This window comes from Phascolarctos cinereus, unplaced genomic scaffold (genome assembly GCF_003287225.1).
Source record: "Phascolarctos cinereus isolate Bilbo 61053 unplaced genomic scaffold, phaCin_HiC Scaffold_3;HRSCAF=262, whole genome shotgun sequence".
Taxonomy (NCBI): domain Eukaryota; kingdom Metazoa; phylum Chordata; class Mammalia; order Diprotodontia; family Phascolarctidae; genus Phascolarctos; species Phascolarctos cinereus.
This window is the reverse complement of record NW_027555736.1, coordinates 21,807,429-21,831,048: the sequence shown is the minus strand read 5'-3', so window position 1 is coordinate 21,831,048 and position 23,620 is coordinate 21,807,429. Positions and strand designations below refer to the sequence as shown.

The 23,620-nt window shown below is 43.9% G+C and overlaps 1 protein-coding gene across 11 annotated transcripts in view; it reads left to right on the top strand.

Moving 5' to 3' along the window:
- Positions 1-23,620, top strand: part of ANK3 (ankyrin 3) — a 725,987-nt gene that overhangs the window by 482,087 nt on the left and 220,280 nt on the right. For all 11 annotated transcript variants that reach the window (XM_078150719.1, XM_078150720.1, XM_078150723.1 and 8 more), the window contains 3 exons: positions 8,247-8,345; positions 16,218-16,403; positions 18,304-18,402. In XM_078150719.1, coding sequence (XP_078006845.1) covers positions 8,247-8,345; positions 16,218-16,403; positions 18,304-18,402 — 384 coding nt within the window. The remainder of the gene's footprint in view (positions 1-8,246; positions 8,346-16,217; positions 16,404-18,303; positions 18,403-23,620) is intronic.

The window sequence follows — 23,620 nt, the reverse complement described above, 5'->3', positions numbered from 1 at the left end:
CTAGCCACCCAAATACTTTAAGGTAACTTTGTTGTAAGATTTCACTACTGGGCCTTAGTTTCTCATCTGTGAAATAGGACAATAGGAGATGCTTGATTTCTCAGGTGAAGAGAAGGGATGTCAGAGTCCATGTAATACAATCCCCTCACTTTACAGATGACAAAACTGAAGCCCCAGGAGGTTTGTCCAGTGAATTAGTGGTGAGAGGCAGAGATTGTCCCTAGCTCTAAATCTGATGATGTGTGAGCATTCTTCCCACAGAATCTTTCACCAAGTTCTAAGAACAGCATGGTGAGCTTATGGCTCATTGACCCACCTTTACCTAAGCAGAGCAATTCAGGTCTATTTTCTGAGGGAAAAACATCTTGTTGGTCCACAGACGAGAGGCTAGCTTCCCCTACACCAAGCATTGCCCACCCTAGTGATGCCTAGGCTGGCATCTAGATCTCGAGGCCACAAAGGAGACAGTGACAGAGCTTCTGCCAGCCTGATTTCTTTTAGATGCGGTCTTTCAAAATCGGGAGGACCCGAGTTCAAATTTGGCCTCAGATACTTACTACGGTGTAACCCTGGGAAAGTCATTTAACACCAATTGCCTCCCCCCCCCAAAAAAAAAGAAAAGATGCTGTCTTTCTAGTTCCAGGTGTAGATACCTATGGCCCTATTATTTTTAATAAAGATTGTTTGGAATAATGTTAAAGAGACATGATACTGAAGGATACTAAGGAAGTTGGGGGGTTGTGGTGAGAAGTGAGAGCATTCCAGGCCTGGGGGCAGCCAGAGAAAATGCCCAGAGCCTAGAGATGGAGGGTCTTGTGTGAGAAACAACATGGCGGCCAGTGTTTCTGCCAGGAAGAGTACATGAACGAAAGGGAGCAAAATATAAAAAGACTACTTTAGTGACTTCTCCAGGGTCACACAGTCTCGGCCCTGACTGTATAACCCATAGTCATTTACCTGTTGTTTCCTCCATTAGAATGTGACTTCCTTGAGGGCACGGGTGGTGTTTGCTTTTTTGGCTCAGTTTCCTTATATGCAAATAAAGGGTCTGGACCAGCTAGGCTCTGAGGTCCCTTTTAGCCGTGCCCAAGGGATCCATATTATCTGATCTTACCTACAAAAGATGGGAAAGCACTTTTTAAAAAATAAGTTGCTGTCTCATCTGAGTTTCTCTGGATGTCTATCCCCTATAAATGTTTCTAAAAATAGCCGGGAGAATGCAGACAGTGAAATCCCAGGTTACGTGGATCTGGGCTTGAAATCTTGTGAACCACGGAGCACGGCTAAGAGGTCCTCCACTGTATGGCCGCCTGCATTGTTACATGGCCAGAACCTGTAAAGAACAGCTTAAGTGCTCAGGCACATCTGCAATGGCTCCCGGGAATATTTCAGAAGCCACTTCCTAAGACAGAGCCATTGAACACAGTGTGGATTGGAGTGGCCCGCAGAAGCTGAGGGTGGGACACAGGAAAGGGGGCCAGGCTGGAAATCAGGGGCCCTGGCTTCAGTTTTGAGGATCTCGGACAAGTGATCTACCCTCTGGGGGCCTCAGTTTCCTCATCTGTAAAGTGAGGGAGTTTTGGCTATATGGCTTCTGAAGTCCCCTCCAACTATAAACACTGTAGATGTTCCAGAGAAAACAAAATTGATCGTTTTATCCTATTAAAATTTCAGGGTGCAACCAGCATTGAAAGTGTCATACAGAATCTTACAAAAAGATATTTAAAAAACTCAACAACTTTACTTGATATCCTGATCTTGGAAAGAAAACCAGTAGGGGACAGACAGACAGCACTGACTGCCGCTCTTTCAGGCAGGCCAGACCCAGTGACGTCAAGAATTCCCTCAGTCACTTATTCAGAAAGCATGCGTTTAGAGGCCGCTGGTGCAAGGCGCTGTTCTAGGTGCTGGGGTAAAGGAGTCCCTGCCCTCAAGCAGCTTCCATTCTCCTATCTCTTAAGCTGTCTTGTCCTGGTATATAGTCAGCAGCTAAGAAATGCTGGTTTGTAGATTGCTTGCTTCTGGGGTGTAAGAGAACTCAACAATTATTATTAATAACCAATGATTTGGAAAGATCCAGAGTTGTCCCCTTTATCTAAAGTCCTGACTTTAAAAGTTCATTCTCTTGAAGGAAGTCACTGATAACGAGATTGGACTAATGTTCTTGCTCAGACCCTGCCCAGATGAAGCCATTGTGGCCAACTCAGCTTTGGATAGGGATAAATTCTTTGAATAGGGTGCCCCAGGCTGAGGGTAACTTAAGAAGTAAATGACATAATCAAAGTTCAGATCCAGCCCCTCGTTGTAATATTCATTATCTCATTAATTGTCAACCAATCTGAGTAGACTGCCACCCTTGGGAACACCCCATTTCCAAGAGCATAGAAGTCGTGAGCCCACCACCATGATTGTCTTTGGTCTAAGAGAGAGAAGGTCAAATGACTCTCCTTTTATCAATAAACATGCTGGGATTATTAATAAAATGATTAAATTACCCAGATATTATGTCTGCTGAAGCTTTTTGAATGGCACAGGTGCCAGAGTTACACTGATCAGAAAGGAGAATAAAATCTGGAGGGTGGGCAAGGAGAGCATGAACCTCTAAGGAGGGGATGGGTAGAGAAAATGCCTTCTATGTAGTAGGCAGTAAGTACGTGAGCTTAACTCTGAATGGAGCAAAGAATTCTGGGACACTGGGCAAGAAGGGACCCAAGTCCAAACACAAAGGCAAAGAAGTACAAAAAATGGAATACTGAGTTCTGAGGAACAGCTGGTAAGCCACTCGGGCTGGAAAAAAAGAATGTGCTGTATTCATCCAGCATCAGCTTGCTTTGGATTCATGTTTGCATGTTGCCTCCCCCAGGAGATTGGAAGCTCCTTGAGGGTAGAGACTGTCTTTTGTCTCTTCTTGTATCCCCAGCGCTTAACACAGTGCCTGGTGTATATGGTAGGTGCTTAATAAATGTTTGTTGATCGATTGATTAATGAGAAATAAGCTGCTTCTCTCAAACCAATAATGGTGTTTACAAGTCAAGCATAAGAGGCTACATGTGTTAACTGCTGCTTATCCTCAGTGATGTTTTGTTGGTTTTCTGGGAGTGGGAAGAGCATTATACTTGGGCTCAACTCCCTGTCCTTCCCTGTCCTGCCTCTTCCTTCTCGGGTTCCCCCGGGCGAGGCGCTCAGCCACTTTGAGCCTCTTTTTCCTAATTTGCCAAATGGGAAAAAATAATGGATTATTTCACAATCATCAAGTATTTATGAAGGACCAACTTGGTGTTGGCTCCATGCTAGGCACTGGGGATGAAAATCCAAATGTGAGGCAGTCTCTGCCCTCTTTGAACTTGTATTCTATCTGGGAAAGACAAGACGAGTACAACAAAGGAGTAGGGAGAGACCCTGTGATTTAATTGGTGGAGGGAACTCCCAGATGAGGAACTTCTTCTGCCAATGTGGTTTTGTAGACATGTACACATCCTTGTTATGTAATGTATTCAGTTGTATGTATGCATACACATATGTGTGATTGGCTGTACATATATATAATACAAAATCATAAATGAATTAAAAGTTTAAAATCCTAGAATCTTTAATGTCTCAAAGGCTACATTCCATATAACTGTCAGCCCATTGACCTTAATGTCTGCCTCCAAAGGATTTTCTAGGGCTCCAGCAGCTGAGGGATGGCGCTGCCATATTTTGTCTTAGTCAAAATCTATTTGTGGCATCAGGAACACACTGGCCTAGGAGTCAGGGAAAAAGAGATCATCAGGGTGAGATGTGTATCTGATATTACAGAAGGCTTCTGTTGTAAAAAAAAAAATCATGCCAGAAGCTTAAACATTCAAGGATAACACATCATTAAGAGCAGATAAAATAATAGTAGTAGTAGTAGAATAACTAGAATTTATCTAGCTGTATTGCTTTGTATAGGCAGCGAGGTGGCCTGGTGGACAGAGCATTGGGCTTGGAGTCAAGAAGACCCGAGCTCACATTTGGCCTCAGACCTTTTCTAATCTGGACAAGTCACTTAACCTTTGCCTCAGTTTCCTCAACTGCAAAATGAGGTTAATAATGGCATCTAACTCCTAGGAATGTTGTGAGGATAAGATGAGATAATATTTATACAGTGCTTAGCACAGTGCCTGGCACAAAGTAGGAGCTTAATAAATGCTTGTTTCCTTCCTTTCGCCCTCCCTTTCCCTCTCCCTTTTTCCTCTTTCTCTTCCTCTCTCTCCTTCTCCTCTTCTCTCTTCTTTCCTCCCTCCTTCCTTTCCTTTCTTCTTTCCTTCCTTCCTCCCTTTCTTTCTTCTTTCTTTCTTCCTTCCTTCCTTTCTTTCTTTCTTTCTTTCTTTCTTTCTTTCTTTCTTTCTTTCTTTCTTTCTTTCTTTCTTTCTTTTTTGTCTGTCTGTCTTTCTTTCTTCCTTCTTTCTTTCTTCCTCTCTCCCTTCCTTCTTTCCTTCTTCTTTCTTTCTTCCTCCTTTCCTTCCTTCATTCCTTCCTCTTTGACATTTGCAAAGCAAAAATTTACGTTTTTTTTTCCCCTTGATCCTCACCCCAGCCCTGGGAGGGAGGTGTCATCACTATCCCAGAGTTCCTTCCCTTTACTCCTTCTGAATGGGATCTAATAGACATAGTGAGTTACATATGCTCTCACCTCTTCTTCATGAGTCAGCTCCATCATCACAGACTCCACCAATTCCACCAGACTGGAATCTGGGTGTTTTCCCCATTCGCTTTGGTCTCTGGTATCTGTGTCTGCTTTTCTGCCATACTCCTGTCTTTAGGACCTTGACATGGGGCCAATCTTTAACTCGAGTCCTAGAATCTTAGAGTTGGAGAGGCTAGAAGCCCTGCCATCCAATCCATCCTTGGCAGAACCCCCCTTCAGAATATCCCTGGCAATTTGGCATCCATTCTCTGATCAAATGCTTTCATCAATAAAAGGCTTATTGCCTCTTAGCAAAAACTATTCCTTGTTTCATTCAAGCAGCATTGTTAAGCCACTCCTATGTGCCTGGCACAGTGCTGAAGGCAGAGAGGTAAAAGACAGCCCCTGCCTTCAGGGAGCTCACCGTCTAATGCTGGAGAAACATGCAAACAGCTATGGACAGACAAGAGAGAACCAGAATCAGCTGGTGAGAATGAACAGGAGGGAGGAAAATTTTGCAGAAGGTGGAACTGTAGCTGACACTCCAAGGAAGTCTGGAAGGCAGAGATGTGGAGGGAGAATGTCCCCTCCGTGGAGGACATCCAGAGAAAATGCTGTCAGGAGATCGAGTGTCCTGTGTGAGGAATACCAGGAGCCGGTTGTCACTGGGTCAGAGAACACGGAGGCGGGGAAGGTGAAGGAAGACAGGAAAGGTGGCAAGAGAACAGATTATCACGGCCTTCGAAAGTCAGAGGATCTGATATCTGTTCCTATAGGCTATAAGCAGCCATGACGGTTTATTGAAGAGGAGGTGAGAGGGTCAGACCTATGTTCTAAGGGCTTAATTCGATGGCTGAATGGAGGGAGGACTGATTTGAGTGGGGGGTGGGGAGACTTGAGGCAGGGAGACCTAGCAGCGGCTATTGTCACAATCCTGGAGGGAGGTGATGAGCCCCTGAACCAGGGCGATCAGAGGAGAGAAGGGGGGATATTTAAGATACATTATGAAGGTAGAAATATTAGGAATAGACAATGCTTGGACATGGAGGTGGGGGCAGGGGATAGCGAATGGTAAGAGAGAGAGTGAGGGATCTATTATGACCCCAGGGTTCAAGCCTCAGAGAAGATGCTTCTGCTATCCCTTTCCATAATCCTAAAACTTCTCTCTCCGGACTAACAATCCCAGTGTTTTCAGCTGCTCCCCAAACATCATGGTTTTGAGTCACCCACTTAGTTGCCCTCCACTGTCTCGCCTTCAATCTGTCACTTGCTATTGTCATCTCCCCTGTTTGCATCAGCTGCCCTCCCCTCCTCATTTTGTGCTTCTAATCAAGAAATGAGGCTACTGCCTGGTAGGACATTAATATGTGAAATAAGAGTAAATGGTACCTGGGTGAGGGGCTCTTTCCAAGAGGGGGCTCTTGTGTCCCTGTGCACAGACTTTGAGAAATCTCTCATTGTTGCCAAAGGTCTTTTTATCTTATTTCCTGGTTCTGGGTGTTAATATCCGTAGACTCCATAGGACAAGGAAATGAATGCAATTCCGTAAAAACAAGCAACTTGTTGAGCAATTATTTCACAAGCTTTCGCTTTGCCTCTTAAGCAGCCCCCAAAGCTGACTCCAGACTCTGGGAATGACCGTTAGGAGCACAATTATTCTCACAACAAAACATGGTCCTTCAGTGCCCCAAAGCTTAAAAGCATTAGATGAGCTTTGGCCAAATCCTCTTTGTGCTTAGCGAGGTTTGCCCCAGCTTGCCCAAAAGAAAAGGAGTGGAAGAAAAGTGTTAGAGAAAAGCATTTATTATGTGAAATACCAACAGTGCCTCGGACAGCCCTTTGAGAAGTCTAAGTTGGGGAAGGTCAGAAGAAGATGACATGTTAAAAAGATAGCTAATTTAATACATAGAACGCATCATCAAAGGAAGTCTGACGTGACTTCGCTTTTTAACATCTTCTCTTTTTGGTCTCCACCTGTGACTTCATCAGCACAGGGAGTTACTGCAAGGTGGCACAGGGGACAGAACCCTGGAATTGGAGTCAGGAAGACTGGAGATCAAATCTAGCCTGAGATATTCTCTAGCTGTGTGACCCTGGGCAACTCCCTTCACCTCTGTTTGCCTGATTCCTGCACTGAGCGAATACGTCACCCACCCAGGGTCCCCCAGCCAAGATGCCAAAAGAGATTGAGAGCCCCTGATCTTGTCCAGTCTTCTCAGTTTTACAGATGAGAAAACTGAGGTCAAATTGCTTCTTCTAAGTCACATACATAGTAAGAGCCAGAGGGAAGGTTAAATTCAGACTCCAGGTTGGAGAGGAGATGATGCACATGTGAGATTTTGTTTGTTTATTTTAGTCCAGACTTGCAATTTTATTGACATGGTTAATTCCTGGTATGGAAATTCTTTCCACCAAAGCATATTAACAACTCATCTTAATTCATAATCTTAGAAAGTTTCCTGACACAGTGAGAGATTAAGTGACTTTGCCCAAGAAGACCTGAGTTCAAATCTTGCCTCAGACATTTACTAGACATTAACCCTGGGCATGTCACTTAATCTGTCTTAGCCTCAGTTTCCTCAGCAGTAAGATACAGGTCATTCAGCCAGAACTTTGGAACCAGAACTTCCTAACTCAAGGCTCAGCCCTTTGGCCAGTATTTCTACCAAGACAAAAATCAATGCCATTTGACAACTGATTATATTTTGGTGAATGAGAAAAGAATCAAAGAATACTCCTAGGTTTCAAACCTAAGTATTATTTTTGAAGGAGTTTTCTTAGAGTTATGTAGGGTTACATCCTACACAAATATAACGTGAAACAAGCAAATGCCACAAGACAATTAGCAGTGAACTTGTAGCTAATTCTACCTGATAAGTAAAGCATTCAGAAATTAATGCCTGCATAAACATTCAAGGAAATGAGACAGAAAACAGAATTAATTTAGAAGTTGTATTTATTCACATTACCCTACACTTTGGGAAATGAAGATCCTATCTTTTGGAGGTACAGATATTTATGATTCCTATAGTGAAATTTAATGACAATTTAAAGTCTGTGTTAACATCTCTCCAACCAGGCAGTCATCTGTCTTACTAGGTCTTTGTCTGAACCTGAAAACATCGTATCTCTTATTTAGAGTAGATGTTCATGGCTTCACGAAAGGGATATGTTATCTTTCAGAAAATATGGCAGTGAAATTAAAGGTTATCCTTTACATGTTTCGGTGGGTTATATGCAAACCCTCCTCCCATGAAGAATTAATTCCTGGCAATATGGAAGACAAATTCATAGGATCATAGATTTTTAAAACTGGAAGAGACGCCAGAGGCCATTTAATCCGATTCCCCTCATTTTACAGAAGGTCTCAAGCTTGTTGACCTTGGATTTTCAAAGGCTATGCCAGTGAAGTTGTACTCAGAAAGGTTCTGCCTGGCTAGAAGGGCCTTGAGAATGGTCCCTGAACCACCATCCTCCCCTCCCTCCAGTAGCCTGGGACCCAATCTAACCAAGTGTAATGGGGAGACTGGCTGTTCCGAGGAAGGTTGAGCCTTTACTCATTATGCTGAATTGACATGTTTGTCTCACTTTACAGAATGGATTTACACCATTGTATATGGCAGCCCAGGAAAATCACCTGGAAGTCGTCAAGTTCCTTCTGGATAATGGGGCAAGTCAGAGCCTGGCCACAGAGGTAATGAATGGTTTTAAATGTATTCTTTCCTATAGATAATTGGCTTGTAATTCACAGGCTATTTTCAGGAGGCCAGATTCTTTCCGTGTTTCCCTAAGTATGAAAGGTTAATACAGAGGTCTTAAGTCATGAGTAGCTGAGTCTATCTCATTAGCAGTTAAGAGTGCAAAGAGAAGCGAATATAGGGATTTTATCTGATCTTTTTTTAATGAAACATGAACAAACCAGCTTTTTAAAATTCACAGAATCTGTCATTTTGCTGAAACACATTGTCTCTCTATGGGTATCTTATTCTGCTTGGATATTAAACCATTATTCACATTTATTACATTCATTTAGGAAGCCTTCCATAAATTCAGCATTTTGCTTCCAGGGTGACAATTTTTTAAAATTAAATTAAATTTTTTTGTAATTAAATATTGGTCTGAGATTTGTTTGGTAGTATTTTTTCCTTACAGTTCTGAGTAAGGGTATAATTATAATAATGACTAAACATTATATAGCAGTATCTGGAAGTAATTTTTGTAACTTTGATACGTATTTCACAACTACAACCTATTTATTTTTTGGACTGGACCTGTGATTACATAAGTGTCAGCATTCATCTATTAAAAAGTCAGTCAATAAACATTTATTAAGTGCCTACCATATATGGGCCAGGCACTGGCTAAGCATTGAATTATATGGGGATTCCCACTTCCCAGATTCCCTCTACCAATACCTGGTCTGTAATCTACAATTTTAGAAAGTTGCCTGAGGCTTGTCCACAGGGTCACTTAGCTATTATTATTCACTTGAACCTAGTCTTTCTAACTCCATAGTGGACTCTTTAGATACCATTTCACCCTACCTCCCCTACAATTTAGTATTCCCAACATCTGAATATTCAAAGAGGTATCTAGTGTTCATGGAGCAAAGAAGCTCTCTACCTTGTTCGGTGGACCCCTTGTTACCGCTGTGGGAGCATGGAGATAACAGTAGCACAAGACAGGCAAACAGGGAGATGTTGAGAACTTCCTTGTCGGAGACCATTCCTGCACCAAGCAGATCACAGATCTTTTTGAGTACTGAGTCCATGTTTCACTGAATTTCCCACTTTCCTCTTGGATGTACCAAGTGTCCTATCTATAGAAATGGTGGAAGACATGGAGGTGGATTCCAAGAGAATAAAACGCCATTTTTCTATAGGTGGCCTCATCTTCCTAGTTTGCAAACGCGTTTGCCTCACCTTCAGCAATTCTTGTCTTACTTTGAGTATTCACAGGAATTTGTACTGACAGAACAAATGAATTAGAACTGCAGAATGTTAGAGCTAGAAGAAGCTTAGCATCTTCAAATAGAATCTCCTTTTTTTTTTTTAAATTCTTGAGGGAGCAGAGACCTAAAAAACAGTGTGATGATTTAGTTGGTGATGGTCTCCCAGCAGGCTAATGCTGCAGAGCCAGTACCAGGACCCAGGTCTCCTAACTCCAAAACCTGACACTCTTTCTGAAGCCAGACTGCTTCCCTTGGGGGGAATGATTACTGTCATCACTTAAGGATCTTTTACAAAAGCATTCACCATCAGGGTCTTTACATAGAAAGCCCCCTAGCACATTTGATTTACTCCATGACTGTTTTCAACCAATTAACACACAGCACTTTCATGGAAAGCCTAAGAAAACTGCATATACATTCAATGATTTTAAAAATAAACCTTATTGCTATCTTTTGCCTTTATATCAATCTATATTTCCCAATGTATGTCCCCCTCCACTGTCAAGGAGCCATCCCTTAGATCAAAGAATTAAATAGAGGAAAACAAAACAGTTTAGCAAAATTAGCCAATATATTATTTGGGGGGGAGTATAACATCATTATTCCTACATATATTTTCTAACTTTTTAAAAAATTTTGCTTTCATTTACAATTTGGAATCAGAGGATCTGGGTTCAAACCCTGGTTCTTGCTATCTATTGTCTCGGTAACATTGGGCAGGGCAAGTCACTTAAGCCAACTGAGCCTCAGTTTCCTCATCTGTAAAAATGAACAGGTTGAATTAGATGGCCTTTAAGGTCCCTTCAATACCAACTCCAGGATGCTACTGTCAGCCTCTCATCATGGACAGTATCCCCAAATTTACATTCTTGTTTGTTGAATATTAATATCCCAAAGATATAAGGTTCTATTTCCTTTGCTGCCCTTAGAACTGAATTATCAAAATAAGACAGATTATACACTAATAAAATCCCTTTGCTTTGATCTTTCTGCTAAGAAGAACTGGGAAAATCAAAAGTAAGTCAAATCACTTAAACTTGATTTGAAAACAGAAAACAGGAGTTACTAATTCGAGCCCCACTAACACAATGCTAATGCCTGAAAGCAAGTATCTACTGGCCCACCTTTAATTGGTATTAGCAGGAAGTACTGCTCCTTGGCATTAATCACCTCAGCTACAGTTTATTTATCAGTGTTAAAGTGGGCACTTTTACATTCCTGTCAGGGACGACCTTGAGAATTTGCATTTGCAAGTATCGGTATTGAACTTGAATTTGGAATAGAGGCATAGAAACCATTGGCTTCCCCCTTCAGTTTTGTTCTCAAATTAAAAGGACACCAGCCTAGTTGCAGCAGAAGATGGGGCTGGCTCCTTGAAAGTGGAAGGGGGGTACATTGGGAAGTATGGGTGATATAAAAGCAAAAGATAGCAGGAACATTTATTTTTAAAATCATTTAATATAGATGCAGGTTTCTTACATTTTCTATAATTGGGAGGCTTTCCATGAAGAGTTGTTTGTTAATTGAATGTTCAATCGGAGGCATGGAGTAAATCAGATATACTAGGGGGCTTGTTATTAAAGATCCTGATGGTGAATGCTTTTGTAAAAGATCCTTAGGTGATGACAATAATCATTCTCCTAAGGGAAGCAGTCTGTCTTTGGAAAGAGTGTCAGGTTTGGGAGTTAGGAGCTCTCCGTAAAGATGCTTTCTTTCTGTGTTGGGGATGGGCAAGTAGGATAGCTCCCCAGGTAAGATGGGGCCAACAGACTGAGTACTTTGAGCATAAAATTTAGAGTTTAGAGACTACTTGGTCTATTACTTGGTCTATACAGGTGTCACTTCATGTAAGTGGAGGAGCTAAAGCCCAGAGAGGACAAGTGATTTCTTTAAAGCTATACAGCAAGTGAGTGGGAAGAGCCTGGACTAGAATGGAAAACCTCTGACCTCACCCTGCCTTGAGGGAGTTGAGTTCAGGTTCTGGTTCTACCACTAATTTGCTGTGTGCCCTGGAACCAATCAGTTGACCTCAGTCCCCTGCAGAATGAGAGGTTTAGACTAGATGACAACTAAGATCCCTTTGAGGTCTACCATTCTGTGACTCTCCAGTTCCAGAGGGTTTTAGAAAGATAAACATGATTCGAGATGATGCGTTGAGGGTGGAGGCGCAAAGCAGAGCGAGCTTCTCCTTGTGGCATCATCCGTTACTGCTACTGAGCTCATTTCCAAGTCGCACCACAAGCACCACAGAAAAAATAAATATCATGACCTCAATAAAATCCTAAGCTGCTTGCCAATTCTCTAGTAAAAATAATTCAAGAGTTCTTTCAAGACATTTGTCTTAAAGAAAAAAAGGAAAAGACAAATTTCAGCCCCAATGGAACCACACAGGAGATATCCTTGTGGTTTTCCTTCACGCTAATAGCAAGTCCCCTAATGGAATTCCCCAAATTAAGGAATTTACCAAGTAATTTGGTTTACCAAAATTTATTCACCAAATGATTCTCTAAAGAAATCTTCACTATGTAAAGCAAAACAAATAGACATATGGTTTTGGATACCTTATTTGGCATTTGTCCACTTGACCATGAAAAGCGAACAACTCTAAAACCCATGACTCCATGTGTCTATCAGTCAAGCAATTGACAAGCATTTATTAAGTGCCCTCTGGATACCAGGTTTATACACTAGGGGAAAGAGAAGAGCAAAGCTGGCCTTGTCTTCAAGAGGTTTACACTCTAGTGAGGAGAAGAAAAAATATACACTCTCATATGGGGGGGGGGGATGGGACCTATGATTTCATTGGAAAAGTGAACTCCCAAGTCAGGAAAATCTGTTTGCCAGAGATTGGTGCCTTCTCCGCAGATTTTATTCCTAGAGAGTTGCCTAGAAAAATAAGAGGCTGACATCTTGGCCAGGACCACAGAGACTGACGTGCCAAGAGCGTGGCTTGAACTGAGGTCTTTCTGCCTCTGAGAATACCTCTATCTACTTATTACACTATGCCTACTGACTCTCTCTCCTCTCCTCTCCTCTCCTCCCTCCCCTTCTTTTCTTTTCTCTTCTTTCTTTCTTTCTCTCTCCTCTTCTCTTTTTTCTCTCCCTTCTCTCTCCGTCTTTCTTCTATTCCTCTCTCTTCTCTCCTCTTCTCTTTTCCCTCCCTCCTCTCTTCCTTTCCTCTCTCCCCCTCTTCTTTCTTCTCTCCTCTTCTCTCTCCTTTTCTCTTTCTCTTCTCTCCTCCCTTTTCTGTCTCTCCCTCTCTCTCCTCCTTCCCTCCTCTCTCTTCCCTCTCTCTTCCCTCTTCCCTTTCTCCTCCTCTCTTTCTTTCTTTTCTCCCCTCTCTCTTTTCCCTCCCTCCTCTCTTCCTTTCCTCTCCCCCTCTTCTTTCTTCTCTCCTCTTCTCTCTCCTTTTCTCTTTCTCTTCTCTCCTCCCTTTTCTGTCTCTCCCCCTCTCTCCTCTCTCTCCTCCTTCCCTCCTCTCTCTTCCCTCTCCTCTTTCTCCTCCTCTCTTTCTTTCTCTTCTCCCCTCTCTCTTTTCCCCCCTCCTCTCTTCCTTTCCTCTCTCTTCTCTCTCCTCCTTCCCTCCTCTCTCCTCCTTCCCTCCTCTCTCTTCCCTCTCTCCTCCTCTCTTTCTTTCTCTTCTCCCCTCTCTCTCTCCCTCTCCCTCCTCTCTTCCTCTCCTGTCTCCCTCTCTCTCCTCTCTCTCCTCCTTCCCTCCTCTCTCTTCCCTCTTCTCTTTCTCCTCCTCTCTTTCTTTCTCTCTCTCCTCTCTTCCTTTCCTCTCTCCCCCTCTTCTTTCTTCTCTCCTCTTCTTTCTCCTTTTCTCTTTCTCTTCTCTCCTCCCTTTTCTGTCTCTCCCTCTCTCTCCTCTCTCTCCTCCTTCCCTCCTCTCTCTTCCCTCTCTCCTCCTCTCTTCCTTTCTCTTCTCCCCTCTCTCTCTCCCTCTCCCTCCTCTCTTCCTTTCCTGTCTCCCTCTCTCTCCTCTCTCTCCTCCTTCCCTCCTCTCTCTTCCCTCTTCTCTTTCTCCTCCTCTCTTTCTTTCTCTCTCTCCTCTCTTCCTTTCCTCTCTCCCCCTCTTCTTTCTTCTCTCCTCTTCTTTCTCCTTTTCTCTTTCTCTTCTCTCCTCCCTTTTCTGTCTCTCCCTCTCTCTCCTCTCTCTCCTCCTTCCCTCCTCTCTCTTCCCTCTCTCCTCCTCTCTTCCTTTCCTCTCTCCCTCTCTCTCCTCCTTCCCTCCTCTCTCTTCCCTCTCTCTTCCCTCTTCTCTTTCTCCTCCTCTCTTTCTTTCTCTTCTCTCCTCTCTCTTTTCTCTCTCTCCTCTCTTCCTTTCCTCTCTCCCCCTCTTCTTTCTTCTCTCCTCTTCTGTCTCCTTTTCTCTTTCTCTTCTCTCCTCCCTTTTCTGTCTCTCTCCCTCTCTCTCCTCTCTCCCTCTCTCTTCTCTTTCTCCTCCTCTCTTTCTTTCTCTTCTCCCCTCTTTCTTTTCCCTCCCTCCTCTCTTCCTCTCCTCTCTCCCTCTCTCTCCTCTCTCTCCTCTCTCTCCCCCTCTCTCCTCTCTCTCCTCCTTCCCTCCTCTCTCCCTCTCTCTTTTCTTTCTCCTCCTCTCTTTCTTTCTCTTCTCCCTCTCTCTTTTCCCTCCCTCCTCTCTTCTTCTCTCCTCTCCCTCTCTTCCCTCTTCTCTTTCTCCTCCTCTCTCTCTTTCTCTTCTCTCCTCTCTCTTTTCCCTCCCTCCTCTCTTCCTCTCCTCTCTCCCTCTCTCTCCTCTCTCCCCCTCTCTCCTCTCTCTCCTCCTTCCCTCCTCTCTCCCTCTCTCTTCTCTTTCTCCTCCTCTCTTTCTTTCTCTTCTCCCCTCTCTCTTTTCCCTCCCTCCTCTCTTCCTCTCCTCTCTCCCCCTCTCTTCCCTCTTCTCTTTCTCCTCCTCTCTCTCTTTCTCTTCTCTCCTCTCTCTCCTCCCTCCCTCCTCTCTTCCTCTCCTCTCTCCCTCTCTCTCCCTCTCTCTTCCCTCTCTCCTCCTCTCTTTCTTTCTCTTCTCCCCTCTCTCTTTTCCCCCCTCCTCTCTTCCCTCTCCCTCTCTCTCCTCTCTCTCCTCCTTCCCTCTCTCCTCCTCTCTTTCTTTCTCTTCTCCCCTCTCTCTTTTCCCTCCCTCCTCTCTCCTCTCTCTCCTTTTCTCTTTCTCTTCTCCCCTCCCTCTCTCCCTCCCTCCCTCCCTCTCTCCCTCTCTCTCCTCTCTCTCCTCCCTCTCTCTTGCTTGCTCATCTATCCTTGCTCACTCTCCCTCTTTCTATATTTAGGTATCCATATCTATCTATCTATCTATATAAAATATATGTGTATATATCTACATATATAATGTACAGAATGAGTACAGGACATCTTTGAGAGGATCAGTTTGATATTTAGCCTAGAAAAAGAGAAAATATGGGAGCAATGAGGATCATAGATCGTAGATTTAGAGTTGGAATGGATTTTAGAGGCATCAGGACCAACTTTTTTATTTTACAGAAGAGGAAACTGAGGCACAGAGAGGAAAGGGGACTTTGGTGTCACACATTAGGTGACTGAGGCAGGATTTGAACCCAAGTCTTCCTGGCTCCAGTTGCTGTCTTCAATCTTTGAAAGGCTGTCATGTCCAAAAGAAGAATAAACTCATTCTATCAGCACCAAAGGCCAGGACTAGTAGCAATGGATGTAAATCGTAAGGAGGCAGATTGAGGCTCAGTATTGGAAACTTTCTTTATATTCAGAGCTGTCCACGAGTGGGGTGGGCTGTTCCAGGAGGTAGGGAGCTCCCCATTTTAGGGGTCAACTGGAGGCTAGGTGGTACCTTTCCAGCACAGCACATTCTTCAGATATCCTGTGGGCTCAGTGGCCCTTTCAATCCCCACCCCCAGCTCTGAGATTCACAGGTTCTGTGCCTATCCATAAATGGATTAACCAACAGTAAATCCAAGGTCTCCTTCTTCCAACTAAAAACTAGCCTGAGTTCAGTGAGCAACAGATTCACAAAACATTTGTTAAAGCCTCCTGTACACAAGACACTATGCTAAGTGCTGGGGAACTAGTGGCAGAAGCAGAGACAAAGCCAGAGTGGGCCAGGTGTCTCAGTACATACGTAGTTCTGTCTGTTTTTGTCCTTAAGTCAAATGTAAACGATGTGGTGCTACTGATTGTGGTACATTATTCATATTTCTTTGCCTTCTATGTATCCAGTCCAAAATGCCTGTATGCTGTATATTTTCATTAAAACGCCAGTGCCTGCTCTAAGTAGAAATGTGTTACCTTCAGGGACTGATCTTCCGCATTGCCCTGGGAATCTTCCATTTTAATTGTATGGGCTTCCTTCTAAGCTTTTTTGGAAGTTAACCCGAAGTGTGTTTGGTCTAGCTAGAGATGTTGGGAAATTCTTGTTATTTCTTGTCATTGGCTGGAAATACTTTTAAAGCAGGTTTCCATGTCTCCCTGGTCTTTGGTGTGAATTTCAGAGATTTCCATCGTGAACAGTGTTCGTCCAATGACTTCACACAGCACCCCCAAGCTCCCCCTTTCACTGAGCCAGGTCCCAATTTATTTATTTTTTTTCTCCTCTGGAAAAGCAATCCAATTTACTTTCTCTATCTGCAGGATGGATTCACACCCCTGGCGGTAGCTTTGCAACAAGGCCATGACCAAGTGGTTTCGCTACTGCTTGAAAATGACACAAAAGGAAAAGTCCGGCTTCCCGCACTTCACATAGCTGCCCGCAAGGACGACACCAAAGCTGCTGCCCTGCTGCTGCAGAATGACAGCAATGCAGACGTGGAATCTAAGGTGAGTCCTTGGCAAGAGCTGGTGGGGCATTCAGGCGCCATCTTTGAGGGGCGGGGATTACAAGCAGATGAGATCTGCCTTTGGCCGGGTCATGCTTTGTGTTCAGGTGTATGGACAGCTACACAACAAAGTGTACCCAAGCTAGGGAGGCACTGAGGTGGCTGCATTGAGCTTGCCTTGAAAAAAACGGGGGCCAGGTGCTCCTAGCATTTTTCGTTTTGTTTTCGTTTTTTTGCAAAGCACTTGTGTTCCTTGGCAGATTTCACATTTTCAACTACAAGATGGTATTTGATTTGGCAAGGGTCAGGCAGGGACGATCGCTACCAAATACTAACGGGAGTGTCCAAAGTAAAATTTGACAAATATCACGAATGTTGGATGCAGTACAGCGAGTTTTGATCTGCTAAGAGAAACCTGTTGACTGTCTGATGTCATCTGGCCAAGTGACCGGCACTGTCTTTGTGACTACCGCGTCAGAGTTTAAAAAAAAAGAGAAAGCCCAACAGCAACAGACGTGGCCTCTGAGATAGAGTATCCTTTAGATCCCATTTCACGTAGCTTTCTTTCCATGCCTCGTGCTATCATCATAGCCTCCGTACCATATAGCCACCACGAAGCTTTCTGCATCCATGTCACCAAGAGTGAACTAACCGTTCATTTTTCCCCCTCTTTGCTTCCAAATATGTTAACCTAGATGGTGGTGAATAGGACAACCGAGGTATATGTACCCATATCTCTCTATATCTGCATCATCGTTTCATATCTTAGTGCTGCCGCATCATTACCCCTCCCCCTCTTCTTTGCATCGCCTTCAGTAGGATAGAGACCTGCTTTCTTACCAACAATGAGCATGTGCTGGATAAGGCAGTACTTGGATCACCAGGGCTTTCTGCAGCTGAATCTGGCCTTTCAAAGTAAATTCATGGATTCTGTGAACCTTACCGCCATTGGCTGCGAGTACCAAGAGACCAAAAAAAAAAAAAAACCAAAACTTGGAGCCGTTCATCTGTGATATGGAAAGCTGCAGACAGCCCTGAAACTGTGCATCCAGAATTGACGGGGTTTTTTTTGTTTTTAGGCTTCTGCATGACACTTACCCCTGATGGTGTCAGCAAAGAGAATCTAGTCTCAGAATGGAACCGACGCCGCCATACTCTCCAAGGGAGGCAGCGACAGCTAGCATGGCAAAGAAGCTTGCTAAAGATTTAGAAATGCATCTAGTTTTTCTAAGGTTCCATACTTTGGGGAAGGAGTGAATTGCTGCATGTTTTAGCATATTTCTTTAAGGCAGTAAAATGACCTCAGTGTGAAAATGAGCTGTGGAACTCGTGTTGTTGACGAAGGCATTTGATAATGAGGCCACTATCACAACTCCTAATGATTTCCCACAATGGGAGGTAGATCTTTACAATACTAACACTTAAAAAAAAAAACCACCACCACCCATTAATCAAAGGGTATTTGATGTTATTTTAATTTGCTTCTGCTTTGAATATATCAAATCGACTGAACTTTGGCAAAGATTTTCAGGGAAGGATTCAAGTATCAGTGATGGAGTAAGGGTATTTTGCTTTCTACAAAAACAAAGAGATCTCACTCACTACTAGCAATTCTTCCCATTTGAAGAAGGGTTGTCCATGGTTCTGCTGCTGGTTTGCTCAAACATCTATCCCTGGTTCTTCACTGCCTGGTAATATGGGTGATTTGGGCTTCCCTGGGAGCCTGTCAGCAATTGACACTAATTGACGACTAGCACAGAATGAAATCTTAACTTTCGGCATATTTCGCTTCCTCTTTTTTTTTTTCTTTTCTAAGTTTGCTGCGGGTTATGGGACAAAACCTTCCCAGGTGGGGAGACCTCAGAAATCCATTGAACCTCTCTGCTCTGCTTCCTTTCCAGAGTGGCTTCACCCCGCTTCACATTGCTGCCCATTATGGAAATATCAACGTAGCCACGTTGCTGTTAAATAGAGGTGCTGCTGTGGACTTCACTGCAAGGGTAAGGATTTGGTGCAAAATGTGTGTGACGTCTTGGGAAACTCCTAGAATGATCCCTTCCCTATAAAACATGTGTCTTTGTGTTAGTATGACAGCATTGAAGTGTGACCTTCTCGTTAGGATGTGAGTTCCCTGAGAGCAGGGATTGGGTTTTTATTAGTTGGTTTGGGGCTTTTTTCCCTTTCTTTGTATCCCTAGAACTTAGCACTGTGGGCACTGAATAAATGCTACTTGAATGACTGCAGTGGATGTCCAGCTTTTCTGGACCTGAATTTCTTCCTGTCAGTATAATGGGGGTGTTACAGAGGGGCAGCATTCTCTGCTGGAAAAAAGCCCTTGGTAGGAAGTCAGAGTACCTAGTTCCAAATCCTGTAGCTGGTAACTTAGCAGCTGTATGGCTCTGGGCAGGTGACTTTTCTCTGTATCTAAATTTCCTCATCTATGAAACTGAGGATTGGTCTAGGTTATTTTGAAGACCCTTTCCAGTCTAGATTACATACCTAGAAAACCTCCTAAGATCCCTTCCATTCTAATCTCATCCCACAATCCTATCTAGATCTGGGACATTGTCTTTGCTGTCTGATATAAACATCCCTGGATCAAAATAGAACTCAGCATGCTCTAACCTTCCTGTGGAATTCTTGTGGTTCTGCTTACACTGGTTGGTGATTTAAAAACTGCTCTCCAAATTGAAATCCCCAAGGAGGCTAGGGCCTTCCTAAATGACTCTTTTGGGGATCAGTGTTGTAGGATGTAAAAGTCAGAAGGTACCAACCAGTATGAACTACGTGCAGAAAGACATCCCTACCATGAAAATAGCAAAAGGGGTCATTAGGCTTCGGATTGAAGACCTTCCTGAGGGGAAGCCCATTCCCACCCAAGGCAATCCATTCTATAGATGGCTCACTTTTCTTCCTGTACACTCAATGTTTAGCAAAGTTCCTGGTGCTTGGTCAATGTTCACAAATATTTTTTCATTCATTCCAATCCCTAATTGTTAAAAGATTCTTCTGTATGTCAAACCTTAATCTGCCTCTTTCCAGCTTCCTGAATTTGCTCTGTGGAGCCAGGCAGAACAGCCCGGATCCCTCTTACCCATGATAGCCCTCCCAGTCCTGAAGCCAAAGGCCATGTCCCCATTCCATTCCTGAGTCTTTTCTCCCCCGGTTCCTTCAAGGAGTCCTTATTTAGTAAAGATTTGAGGATTTTTGCCACATTGACTGCCTTCTTCCAGGTGCTCTCTGGCTTTTCAGCACCTTCCCTAAAACATGGCATGCAGATCTGTAAACAGCATTCTATATGTGGTGTGACCAGGGCAAGTCACAATGGCAAGCTCTGCGTCTCATCCCCGGGATCTTTGCCACCTTAATGGAGGAGGAGACTGCATTAGCACTCTTGGCTGCCACATTATGCTGTTGACATGTATTGAGCTGGCAGGCCACAGTGTGATGACCTTGCAGATTTGGGTATGAGTACGTTTTACAAAGAATATCGGGAGTATAGAAACCAAAAATGAATGTTTTTTACCTCCACTGCTTAAAAGATTTTGTAAGAAGCAAATCAAAAGCTTTAACATGAGCAAGTTCATATTCTTGGAGAGAGGAATCCTAGGGCCAAGTGGCAATCTAGCCAATTATTTTGAATTTCCAACTCAGTAGCAGCTCAGCTAAAAGAGATGATTTGTTCCAAAAGCTCCTTTGTCAGATACTTCATTACCAGGGGTAGCAATGATGTGGGAGGTCCAGGCATGTTATAGGATGCACATTTCCTCCCCACCACAGTTTGGTGGGGCACTTCCTTTTCTCTTTCCACTCCAGCTCATGAGAGGATAAAAGGAAGCGTGAGGTAAGAAATATTAATAATGCACTGGACTTAGAGTCAGCAAACCCTGGCTTCACCTCTGACGTTTCCTAGCTGGATGGCCGTGGGAAAGTCATTCAACATCTCTGAGCCTCAGTTTCTTCATCTTTCCTAAAGTGAAATTAGTCAGACCAGGAAGTTTCTAAGGATTCTTTCAACTATAAATCTGGGATGCTCAAATCCTGTAATCCGGCTGCCTGTCATAAAAGAAAAGAAATTGGAGATTTTTATAATCTATTCAATGAGTCAACAGTATGCTATGTCAGTCAAAAAAAACCCTAACAGGAATGTAGGCTGCATTAAGAGAGGTCCAGTTTCCAGGACTGAGAAGCGGAGCATTTGCTGCCTGTATTTTGCCCTGTTCAGACCACAGCCGGAATATTATATTAGGTCCTAAGTGCTATGTTTCCAGGATGATAATAAGCCAGAGAATGGAGGACAATCAGGCCAGAACAGGGCCTGGAGGTCATTGAGTTAACTGAAGGAACTAGGGAGGGTTGACCTGGAGAAGAGAAGATGTAGAGGGGATATGAAAGTGTTCTTCAGGTATTCACAGAACTGTCTGTTTGCCTCAGTTTCCTCACCTGTAAAATGAGGGTAACAGCACCTATTGTGCAAAGTTATTGTGAGGGTCAAGTGAGATGTTATTTGAAAAGCACTTAGCACAGTCCCTGGCATATAGTAGGTGCTGTAAAAGTGTTAGCTATTATTAGCTGTTAAGAGGCATTAGACATGATGTCCTTGGCCCTAGAGACCAGAACTGAGAGGAATCGGTGAATGTTGCAGAAATCATGGGCACATACAGGTCTTTCTCCCGCAAAGGACTCTTTCCCAGACTCTTCAGACATCTGTTTTCCTCCCCTCTTATAAGTTATGGATGGCTACTGAAATTAATGACTACTAGGAAGGTTTTGATTGAATTCAACAAGCATTTATTAAACACATACTGCTACGTGCTGGGCGCTGTGCTGGGTCACACGCACAGAAGGCAAGTCCCTGTTCTCCGATCTCACTGCCAGCACCCTCCCCAAGCTTGATTCCTGAGAGTAGCAAACACCCTCATGGTCAGGCGTGGGCAGGAGGGGGCCATATTTTCCCATAGAATTAGGAGGCAACATGGCACCATGGAGTGAGCAGAGAGGCTGGTCCCAGGACCTCTGCTTCTGCTTTTGATGGTTGCTATCTCCATGACCTTGACCAAGTCTTCCCTTCCCTCCCTGACCTTCACTTTCTTCATCTGCAAAATGAGGGGGTTGAACTAGGTGGTTTCTGAGATCTCTCTTGGCTTCTCTAATCCCCTGAATAAGTTCCTCTAAATGAAGTCCATCACCTAGTTTGATACTTCTGATGAGCAAGGCTAACCTTTCTTATATTCCTTCAAAAGAGAAGTCTTGATAATCAAGCACATGTTCATTTCTTAATTTCTTCTCCTTTTTTGGACAATCATTTGAAGGAATAGGAAGGGATTGTGATAGAGATTAAATTTATAATCTCATTGGTACAAGGAACTCCCTGGAGAGGAAACTCCCTCCACAAGTGCAGGTCAGTACATGCTCAGCAGCTTAGAACCTGGGAGAGTTAGTTACCTAGAACACACAGAAGTAAGTGACTTGCTCAGGGTCACGCAGGCAGGACATGTTGGAAGGGGGACTTAAATATGGGTTTTTTCAGGCTTCAGTCCTACTCTGTGGCCACTGTGCCACACTGCCTCCTCTATAGTCAAGCCTTGCTAACTCCTGGCTCCTCTGGCCGTGTGTGGTCATTGTTCACCTCTGTACAGTGTAAAAAGGACCTGATGAAATAACTGAAGGTGTCAATATTTCTATGGTAGTTAGAACCGTTAAGAGGACACTTTACGGTCAGAACCTTTCACCCAGATTGATTTAGACCAGTAAGTCATCATTTATAAGGACCTACTTTGCCCCAGGAGCTGGGGCAGAGACAAAAATGAAGCTGTCCTTGCCCTCCAGGAGTTCCACTCAGTTGTGGGAAGTATTTCCACTTGTAAAGTAAATACATAACAGGCACTCTTTATTGGTCACATTTTGCCCTCATAGATTTAGAGCTCCCAGGCCATTGAATTCAACCCCTCATCCCACCTTCCCATTTTGCAGATGGGGAAACTGAGGCACAGAGAGGTTAAGCGAGTTGCCCAGTGTCACACAGCTAATAAGTGTCAGAGGTGGGATTTGAATCCAGGTCCTTCTGTCCCCAAATCCAGTACCCTATCCACTACACCAGTGGAATCAAACTCGAATGGATACAAGGTCACTAAGCCACTCGTAAGGAAGGGGGTGGGGTGCAGATTGACTTAGAAAACCACATATTAACATCCTCTGTGTTCTATTGTATTTTTTATTTTGTTAAATATTTTCCAACGGCATTTTAATCTGATTCAGCCACACTTAGAGTGCCGCTGCTGTGATTGGGTCTGCACTATACTGTAGTGCATAAAAACAATGAAACTGCCTTTCTGTAGAAAGATTTCTGGAATTTTGTTGTTGTATAGCCATTCTTAGCCGTGTCTGACTCTTCCTGATCTGTTTTCTTGGCAAAATACTGGAGCGGTTGGCCATTTCCTTCTCCAGCTCATTTTACAGATGAGGAAACTGAGGCAAACAGGGTGAAGTGACTTGCCCAGGATCACACAGCCAATAAGTGTCTGAGGCAGGATTTGAATTCAGGTCTTCATGACTCCGGGCCCAGCACTCTATCCACTGCACCACCTAGCTGCCCAGTTCTTCAACTCACACTTTTCAGCAATAAAGAGCAGCCTGATTTAGTGTGAAGGAGTGAGACTTGGACAGCACAAACATCCCTACTTAGTAGGCTGGGTGGCGACCCTGACTGAATTTGTCACACCCTCATGGGAGGCCTTCACAATAGGTGACCGCTCTAAGCCCCTCGCTTCATTTTTCGGTCCACGGCTTGGCAAGCTTAGTAGGCGACACATCTCTTAAAAAAATGTACGTGATAACCCAGAGGTGGGGTATTTTTTTTTCAGCAGGGGCCCCTTTACTGCCTTTTTCTGATTCTTAGATTTTTCAGTAATGTCACCGAAATACTAGACGCCCATCGGGAAAAGGTCAAGGAGACTCCCATGGGCTTGCCTCTGCCCTCTGTTGCCTCAGTTTCCCCGATGATGAAATGAAGACATTGGGCTGAATGAACTGTAGGACCCCTTTCAATCAGTCATCCAGTGGTGTGCTCGGCGCTGGGGACACAGAGACAGAAGTGAGACAGTCTGTTCTGCCCGCACTTACAGTCAGCTGGAGAGGACGTCACATACATCCAAGATAAATCGAGGCCACTTGTTTGGAGGGGGGGAGTCTAGCTAGGCTCTAACTAGCAGCCTGAGG